This window comes from Eufriesea mexicana, unplaced genomic scaffold, assembly GCF_001483705.2.
Source record: "Eufriesea mexicana isolate 0111107269 unplaced genomic scaffold, ASM148370v2 scaffold76, whole genome shotgun sequence".
In the NCBI taxonomy this organism is placed as follows: Eukaryota; Metazoa; Arthropoda; class Insecta; order Hymenoptera; family Apidae; genus Eufriesea; species Eufriesea mexicana.
In genome coordinates, this window is record NW_016908289.1 from 2,783,834 (window position 1) to 2,794,069 (window position 10,236).

General features: G+C 28.2%; 3 protein-coding genes across 3 annotated transcripts in view; 1 reads left to right on the forward strand and 2 right to left on the reverse strand.

Annotated features, from left to right (window-relative positions):
* Positions 1–835: 835 nt before the first annotated feature.
* On the reverse strand, positions 836–3,332 carry LOC108555119 (coiled-coil and C2 domain-containing protein 2A). The gene is made up of 3 exons (XM_017910641.1): positions 1,688–3,332; positions 1,451–1,605; positions 836–1,375 (listed from the first exon to the last, which is right to left on the reverse strand). Exons 1-3 carry the CDS (start codon positions 3,330–3,332, stop codon positions 836–838), a joined length of 2,340 nt encoding a protein of 779 aa, XP_017766130.1.
* A 3,696-nt stretch (positions 3,333–7,028) lies between these two features.
* On the forward strand, positions 7,029–9,104 carry LOC108555122 (tubulin alpha-1 chain). Its single transcript, XM_017910644.1, has 3 exons — positions 7,029–7,155; positions 7,605–7,827; positions 7,907–9,104. Exons 1-3 carry the CDS (start codon positions 7,153–7,155, stop codon positions 9,031–9,033), a joined length of 1,353 nt encoding a protein of 450 aa, XP_017766133.1. The 5' UTR covers positions 7,029–7,152; the 3' UTR covers positions 9,034–9,104.
* Positions 9,105–9,470: 366 nt separating this feature from the next.
* The window catches only part of LOC108555121 (E3 ubiquitin-protein ligase RNF14), a 2,651-nt gene continuing 1,885 nt past the window's right edge, over positions 9,471–10,236 (reverse strand). The window contains exon 4 of the mRNA XM_017910643.1: positions 9,471–9,725. Within this exon, the coding sequence (XP_017766132.1) occupies positions 9,477–9,725 (249 nt within the window). The 3' untranslated portion in view covers positions 9,471–9,476. The remainder of the gene's footprint in view (positions 9,726–10,236) is intronic.

Sequence of the window (10,236 nt, forward strand, 5' to 3'; positions counted from 1 at the left end):
AATGAATATAAATGCAATTTTATTCAATTACCGATGTTATTGAATAAAGAAAAATAGAAGAAAAAATACTAATTGGATTATATTTGAATTCATTTTTATCAAAAAAATACATGCCAGTAATAATTTTCTGAACGTTTAATTAAAAGTATGAAAATTCTAATTTCTTCTAATGAATGAGTGTACATTCGCTGAGTATTCAAAATTTATACTGATTCATTAATCATTAGCAAACCTATTTCACGACCACTTATTCAGGAATTATTGTATTGTATGAACAAATTTTATAAAAAATGTATATTGGATTTATAAGAATTAAAATTATAAGAGTTTCAGCTTTTGTAAAAAGATAATATAATTAATGACAATATATTTACAATTATTAACTTTTGTTATAAGCGAAACTGTATTATAGATTTTGAATCTTATACATATACAATTATTATATATTGTCAAGTTAAACGATTCGATAATAAAAAAGAAAATTATACTATCATATGACAATTTAGTATGATTATTAGCTTGTTTATTGAAGCCTCATTTTATATTTATTGTATTTTTAAAAAATTTAATATTTAATTATATACTTTTTTACTATATACCTTTTTATATATGAAACTTTAATAAAAATATTCATGTAATAATTCGTATTAAAAAACAACAAATATCTTTTACAAAATTTGAGTGTGATAAAAAAAATAACTAACTTACTTTACAAATATTGTAATATTAATTTTAATCTAATACACAAATATGTAACAAATAAATATAACCAGTAAATATTAAATTCTGCTTAATATATCATTCAATATAAAAGATAATATTAATTTATAAATAACTATTCACGACTTCTAAGAATGATAACAGCCAACCAAATCGAGGAAATTTTCCCAATATAAGGTTGCATCTGACATACCACAGCAAATTCAATTGGCCCATTAATATTGTAAATCTTCGTTGCTCGTAAATGTTCGCTCAAATCATCAATGCGACATTCACGTTGGTTTAAAATAAAACCATGAACGTGGTAAGCTCTGTACAATTGTTTCAACTCTTTCTTATCTAACTGTACTTCCGAAGTGGCTTCTATCTTAGACATAAAGTTTCGTAAAATCGCTACTGCATGTCGATTAAAAATTGTTGTTAAACCAATTGTACTGCGCCAATGAGCTAGTTTATCTTTTAAGGATTGTTCTATATCCATAGCGGTCTTTTTAATTTGTGTTAATTCTTGCTCTGTAATATTTAATTCCAATACTTGAACAGCATGATCATTTTTCACTGAAGTATTGCCATCAATAGATCGCCATTCTTTAGTTAATTTCACGTCATACTTAAGATTATGAGGTAGAATAGATTTTTGCAAATTTTCCCATATCTAAAAGGATGTTATTTAGAATGATCAGTACAAATATTATTTTAATTAAATAGATGTGGTAACAATTATACTAACACCAGAATGATTGATTAAACGAGATACTTTCATTAAAGGACAATAACTATCATCTAATTTATAGTAGTTTCCAACTTCTGCATCCCATAATGTATATATTCTATTTTCACTAATGCTTAGAACAAATGCTGTCCATTTACTTATTTGAGAAGAACCTATTATTTAATATAAATTCATTTAAAGATTTAACCATAAATTGGTATAATTAAAAGATTTCTACATAATACTTTTACATACCCAATAAAACATATGTTTGTAAATCTAGGCCTTGTAATAATACTGCTAATAAAGCAGCTCTTCCATAGTGATCTACTTTCCTCATGTTTAATGTTTGACGTGGTGTAATTGGTCCATAATGATTAGGTAATGATGGTAAAAGCATTGCTAATCTTGCAGCATCTTTTGGACTTTCCACACCATTAATTTTATATGATGTAACAAGGCATCGTTGAATTCCTTTCAATAATGTATTTATAGTAGTACTTTCAATTGACTTTACAGTACTTGGATGTTCCATTTTAATCAGAACATAAATTCGAGTACATGATTGGCCAGGACTAGCTTGTATATATCCAAATAATAAACTTGGACTAAATAAAGGAGACAATACAATCCATCGTTCAAGCTCTTGGTAATTTCTGTGATATTCAAGTGGAATTCTAGCTTCACCCAGCCATTGTTGACCCCAAACAGGATGTTCATCATATAAACGAAACTTTATACAATGTTCTTCATTTTGTCTTGGCAATTCAAAATACATTGTTTGTTGCCATACTGGTGCTGGACCTTCTGCTATACATGTTGTGTGTATTGTATTACCCCATTCAACTTCTGCAAATGGTTGAACTAATGCAGACTCTTCTCTAATCGGTACTTCTATACCACGTAAAATAGTAACACTCAAAACTGTCTTTCCTACTGCTTGATGTCTGCGGGTACCAGATAATAATTCTAATGGATGTTTAGTTTGGAATAGGTTTCTAAATGATATATTCAGTAAAGAAAATGCAGGTTGTTCCGTTATGACTATATCTGGTAACTTTGTTTCTTCTGTTTGAACTTTCTTAAGAGTGACAATTTCTAAATTTGTGTCAAAAGTTAGTACTGGTTCTTCCAGTAAGAAATATTTTACTTGCTTTTTATAAACACTTTTTGATGGCCTCAATAGAGACATACTATTTTGTGGATCATTTGGATCATTACTTAATTTATAAGGATAAATTGTACATGACTTCTGTTCATTTTCACCATAGTTACTTAAAGTAATTGTACATATTACTGTTCCAGCATGTATTCTACCAAATTTATTACCTATTGCAAAGTCTATGTCTACTTTATGATTTTCAATATTACATTTTGGTAGTGGTAATGGTAATATGCTAGATTGACCACTTTTAGTATATACTTGTATTGAAAGATTATTGAATTCAGAGTTCTTAATTAATAATTTATGTAACTTTCTATTAAAAGGACTATTTGCTTTACAAATAACTTTTTTCTTGAATAACAAGTAGACAGATGTAATTTCAATAGAATCTATTTGATCAGTCAAAGTATTAATATTTACTTCGCGAATTACAATTTCTAGCAATTTACCAGAAAATTTACGTTTTGAATCGTATTCTAATATATTTATATTACTAAATTCGGAAAGTTCAATATCATTATAAATGAATGGATTATCAGAAGCATATAATCCATCTTCAACTAATATACCTTCTTGGTTTAATTTTCGTAGATTTTTTATGTCATTAGTAAGAACATTCGTTTCTGAAACTTCATCTATAATAGGATATACATAATAAAGACTTAAATTTTGTTCTTTTTTAATTTCATTATGTCGTGCATATCCTTTGACGAAATCGATATCCTCGTCCGACATATTATTATTATTATTATACAAATTAAAGGTGGTGATTTTTTTTAATAGATAATTATAAATTAATCACAAAAATCTGAATGTATTTAATATACTTTTATTATTTTATTCAACTCCATTTACTTAATGTTTACTTTGAAACTGTTACCTAGCAACATATATTTAAGCAGCGATGGATCTGCCATCTGAAATTTAAAATTGCTTTCAATTGAATAACTAACTCTCATAGAAGTTTATAGGAGTTACTGTGTATACCGATGCAAACTTTTCTACTTACCTACATGTAGTTGAGTCAACCAACTTATGTTTTACCACAGAAGTGCATTTTTATATCACACGTTCATTCGTATAAAAATCGCCTAAATATCACTTAAATGAATGAAATGTACAACTCAATATTCCAATAAATATTCATCAATTTCAATTTAATAAAGCAATAAACTATATATATTCGAAAAATTTGTTAAAATTGAATATTAATTTGTTATACGATAGATAGTTTTCGTATTTGATGACTATTGTTCTAGTGATTAAAACATTTCAGAGACAAAGGTTAATTAACTCTTTCAGCTTACAATAGTATTACAAGTCTGCAGTTAGTGATTATATTCGATGATATTAATTAGAGCTTGTAAGTTCACGATTAAAAACGTGTACAGGAGCATTCTAAAGTAAGTAAGCTAAATAAATGAGTACTAATTTATAATAAGACTTGTGCAAAATATATTTCAATTGTATATTGAAATTATAGCTAATCGTAACTTAAAATATTACTAATTATATATCTGTCGACTTTTTGACTGACGTGTTTTCATTCTTACGTCTGTTGTATATATACTAGTATACACTAGTCTACCTTACCATCTGTCGCGTATAGTCGCACGTATTTCCCTACTTTACTATATGTCGCATACAATTGCACATGTTCCCTACCTTACTGTCTATCACTTATAGGTACGTGCTTTTCTACTTTACTGTATATCGGCTATAATTGCGTGTTCATCCTATCTTATTATCTATCGTACATAATTGAGCAAGCTTCCCTACCTTATATACATAAATCAACTGTTTTTAGTTGTACCACACATGGTAATTTCAACTATTATTACTATATACTCTATATTGTGTCGAGAATTAGTAATATGTAACCTTATGATATAAAAATATTTTGAATTAGCCATATTTCAGCTACGATTACAAAGATACGCAAAACTAACTTTCTATGTAATTCAAATATAAAATACGAATAACATATTCTTCTTAAAAACATCTGAATTTTAGTATTGAAAATTAAGCTTGAAATTATGTAAATAAATAATTATTGAGTAAAATTTAAACAAATAGATTATAATTAATAATTTGTAACTAAAATAAATTATATTTGATTGCATGTATACACACGTATATTTAGCCATGTTATTTCTAGAAATTCCTCTTGGCTAGGTTAAAGTATATATTCTAAGAGTGGCTGTATGCTATAGAATAGCTACAACTTACCTCCAACCGTGACATGGGAAGTACTTGTACCGTTTCTTATTTTATAATTCTTCAATAAACGTACATTAAAAGAAGAAATTCATAACTTAATCTCAATAATATAGTTATCAATAAACATGGTTAAAAATTAATAAAATTCGTCGTACACGATATGTCATAAATTTTTACCCAAATTTTGAAATTATTACGAATAAAAAATTTAAATAACATTAAGACTTATAATATTTGTTATCAAGAATGTATTTTAAAAATTTAGGTTAACAAAGTATGAATTTTTTAATTTAAGTTATGTATTTTAATTAGGATGTACCACACATAAAAGATTATTATAATTGCCAGATATATTCTTTGCGTTCTTAAGATAACCTCACTATTTTAATAAGCGTAATTTCTAATTTTGGTTTAAGTTTATATGCCTTTTTATATTGATTAAATTGCTTTATTATTCCTCCAGTTATATTTATTGTATGCTTTTACGATTAAAGGATTTTACAAGACCAAAAGAGACACAAAACTCTAAAGAGGTCAAAAACCACAGTAAGGTGAGATCGCAGAATCAAGAATAGAGAGCAGATACGGTTTGTGCTCATGGGCAGGAAGTAGATCAACTACAATTCATCATATAATCAATCTACCAAAGTTTACGAGGCAATCTCAGATGCATTCCTTGCTTCAATTTTATGTTATAGTTCTAATAACAAAATAACATTTTTTGTCACTATCAATAATTGCTAATAAATTATTATATACTTCATTAATTCGATTTACATTTCTTTTTTCTTTTTAAATTAAGATTGTACTCGCAAAATTTTAATTGAGATTCATTCTTGTTTCTACAGACAACATGCAGCTAAGTTTTATTACTTATTTCCAAATATAATTAAATCCCATGCATATGGTATTAAAATGTCTACGTTTATTTTTCTATACTGTTTATATATGTCTAAATTTTGTTTAAAATAAGTGGTATTAGTAAATTACATATTTCAATGTCCATAAATTAAATTTCTTTGTTCTGTACTTCTTTTTCTTATTTTTAATATTTCAATTTATTAATTTTGTTAGTATATTTTGTTCCAAATAATGGAGAATAAAATTGCTAAAATTTACAGTATGTTAATTTTAATGACTAAGAAATTTTAGTTACAATCACATTTCTAGGACACCCGGTATACGGAGACAAGATCAATACCTAACATGGGTGTATATAATCCAAATATTTTAAAATCCTGTATACCTGACCAAATTAAAAATTTTTCAATTTTTTTTAAATGTATATTTATATGTCGATATTGAATAATATTACTTACAATAATATCATGTTAAAATATAAAAAAATGAACATATTTCTGTGAATTATAACATTTCAATGTAGAGATACGTTGCATATCTAATATAATATACATACATGGTTGTAAATTTCATATATGAAAAATTAAAAAAGAAACGTGAGTGAATATAATTCGATCAAAATGCTATTCGATTTACTATATTTTATAAACCCAAAAGTCTTATACTTTCATCGATGTATAAATTTAATTACTATTCCAAACATTAAATATACATATGTACATAAATACATATTATAAAATAACCAAAAAGTTATCAGTTATTATAATATACACAGTTTTATTTATTTTATATTATCTATAATATGAAACCATTGATATAAGTGATAAAGAATAGAAACTAAGATAGTAACTTTTTAAGATTTTAATCGATATTCTCAAATAATATCTTTAGATTTAAGATATTTCGCAAGAAAATTGCTGCTGGATTACATTTTGTTACAAGGAGGACACACGAATTACGTGAGTCACCAATCAGAATGCACAATCCAAATATGGAAGAAACCGTCGTGTATCACAACTACATTTTTGTATAAAGAACATCTTTAGTTTTTTTAAACTTTGTTAAGGTGCTTTAACCAGAAAATTCCTTTCTTTAATAATTAAATACACAATAACAAATAAATATATCGTCATTAGTGGCAGTGAAATAAATGATTATGTCGTTAATATGGGGACTATATTTTCCGTACAAGGACTGTGTATTCAGGCGTCGTGGGTGCTGCGGTCGAAAAAGACCAATCAGGAAAGGGAATGAGGCCATCGACAACCAATCAGCGCACACTGACGATGTGCCTACCGAGGGTATAAATGGCTGTACCTAGTGCTTAGCTGTGCATTCGTTTAACGAATATCGGGCAGAGGTACCATAGTTGTTAGCGAAAGCTTCATTACTTGCTTTAGCCAACTTTTTACGTCCTACGTCCATTCCTACTTCTTTTTTTCAAGAATTTTGAAAGTCTACTTTACATTACAAAATGGTAAGTTTTAATTTTTTCAAAGAATATTGAAGGAAACTTAAAAGATTTTAAAACACTGCTGAAAGGAAGGTAGCCATTTTGTAACGGTTAAATGCCGGCCGGCTTCCAACTTTGTTCTGAATTAAGCCGGTTTTGAATATTTTTTTGCACTATATTCTCTTAAAAGTAACAAGATTTTTTTATTTTGTAAAACTAAACAATGAAAACGTAAACATTTTATTTTCGTAATAGCTCGAATTGTAGTAATTCGATTTTTTTCATGTCTGAACAATTGAGTTCATTGAACTTCGAGCATTATAATGTTAACATTTTGCTATTAAGAAAATTAATTATTATTATTGTTGTTGTTAAATAAATAGATATATCATTTAATATTTAATTTTTATAAATTGCAAATATTTAATAATTAATATTTTATATATTTTATAATTTTATACTTTTTATGTTAGCGTGAATGTATCTCAGTTCATGTTGGGCAAGCTGGTGTCCAAATTGGTAATGCCTGTTGGGAATTGTATTGCTTGGAACATGGCATCCAGCCTGATGGCCAAATGCCATCTGACAAAACCATTGGTGGAGGTGATGACAGTTTTAACACCTTCTTTAGTGAGACTGGTGCTGGAAAACATGTACCTAGGGCAGTCTTCATTGACTTGGAACCCACTGTAGTTGGTTAGTACTGTCAGATTTCATTAAATTGAAGATTTTTATATGTTACAAATTGGTATCTAAAATAATCATTATTTTTCAGATGAGGTACGTACTGGTACTTACCGTCAATTGTTCCATCCAGAACAATTGATTACTGGTAAAGAAGATGCAGCTAATAATTATGCTCGTGGTCATTACACAATTGGAAAAGAAATTGTAGACCTTGTACTGGATAGAATTCGCAAATTAGCTGATCAATGTACTGGCCTTCAAGGTTTCCTCATCTTCCATTCCTTTGGAGGTGGTACTGGTTCTGGATTTACTTCCCTTTTAATGGAACGTCTTTCTGTAGACTATGGCAAAAAATCGAAGCTGGAATTTGCCATTTATCCTGCTCCACAAGTTTCCACAGCAGTTGTTGAACCATATAACTCAATTCTCACTACGCACACCACTCTTGAACATTCCGACTGTGCATTTATGGTTGACAATGAAGCCATCTATGATATTTGTCGCCGTAACTTAGACATAGAAAGACCTACTTATACTAACTTAAATCGACTGATTGGCCAAATTGTGTCCTCCATTACAGCTTCTTTGCGATTTGACGGTGCACTGAACGTTGACTTAACCGAGTTCCAGACGAACTTAGTACCTTATCCCAGAATTCATTTCCCCTTGGTAACATATGCACCTGTCATTTCTGCAGAGAAGGCATATCATGAACAACTCTCTGTATCAGAGATTACAAATGCGTGTTTCGAGCCAGCCAACCAAATGGTGAAGTGCGATCCTCGTCATGGAAAATATATGGCCTGCTGCATGTTGTACAGAGGCGATGTTGTACCCAAAGATGTAAATGCTGCGATTGCTACAATTAAAACGAAACGTACTATTCAATTTGTTGATTGGTGTCCAACTGGATTTAAAGTTGGTATTAACTACCAGCCGCCAACTGTAGTACCTGGTGGTGATCTCGCCAAAGTGCAGCGTGCTGTTTGTATGCTGTCAAATACAACCGCAATTGCTGAAGCCTGGGCTCGTCTTGATCATAAATTCGACTTAATGTATGCTAAACGAGCATTTGTCCATTGGTATGTCGGTGAAGGTATGGAAGAAGGTGAATTTTCTGAAGCTCGTGAGGATCTTGCAGCTCTTGAAAAAGATTATGAAGAAGTTGGCATGGATTCCGCCGAAGGTGAAGGAGAAGGTGCCGAAGAGTACTAAATAGCTTGATTATTATGACTGTTTTGATATCTTTTTTTTTTTGTAATAAAGGAATAGATTATCATCAGCAATGGCATGTTTTTAAATTCTAAAACCCTAGACCATTTATGTTGTATAATTATTTTTTATTAATATATTTTAATATATTTTTTCCAATTTCAACAAAAATTTAAAACAAGTATATATATTAATATTTTATAGAAAGTGTTTATAAAATTATTACTCAAGATTAATTAATGTTTCTATAATGAATTGGTGAATATATTTATTATACGTTTCTTTGTACAGACACAAATATATGTATAAATACACAGCAGCGCTAAAAATTCTTAGGAATTACAAACAAAATTTTAATCTGAATATTTTTTGTCATAGCAGAACATTCATAAAAGAAGTGATAAGAGTAATTGTTAATTTTCCAAATGTCATATTTTCTTTCAATTTTACATTTCCTCGAAGAAGTCTTCATCCTCCGATTCATAATTTGGATAATGTAGGTTATAAATATAAACACCATCTTCTTCATCATCATCATCTTGATTTGGTATACCATAATATAACATATTAAAACATTTGGAACTAATATCATGAAAATGTTCGTATGGTTTATCACGATGAAGAATAGTGTTGCATAACCAGCAAAAAAATGTATTGCATCGCCAACATACCATTTTGTTACAACCACCTAACTTCTGCAATATAATTGTACGAAATGGAAAAAATTGTTGATTAATTTTGAGTTTCAGTTTGGATTATTAACTACAACTCTACTAATCTATTACCACTATATTTTTTTAATATCTCAAATATTTAAAAGAATTATAAGTTTTAATAAACCATTATTGACAATACCCAGCAACAGCCAGCAAGACTCAGTACAAATTAAGATTGTACCTTATTTTTTTCGTAAATAGTATGTAAATATTTTTATATAAATAGTTTTCGTAAATAGTATGTCAAATGTCATAAAACAGAACATTTTACAAAAATTATTATTAACGATATCCAGAAACAGCCAGCAATACTCAGTACAAATTAAGATCGTACCTTATTTTTTTCGTAAATAGTATGTAAATATTTTTACATAAATAGTTTTCATAAATAGTATGTCAAATATCATAAAACAGAACATTTTACAAAAATGCAATTAATAATTCTTAGTAATAAGTATCTCAATACTTTTTTTTTTTTTTTTTTTTAATT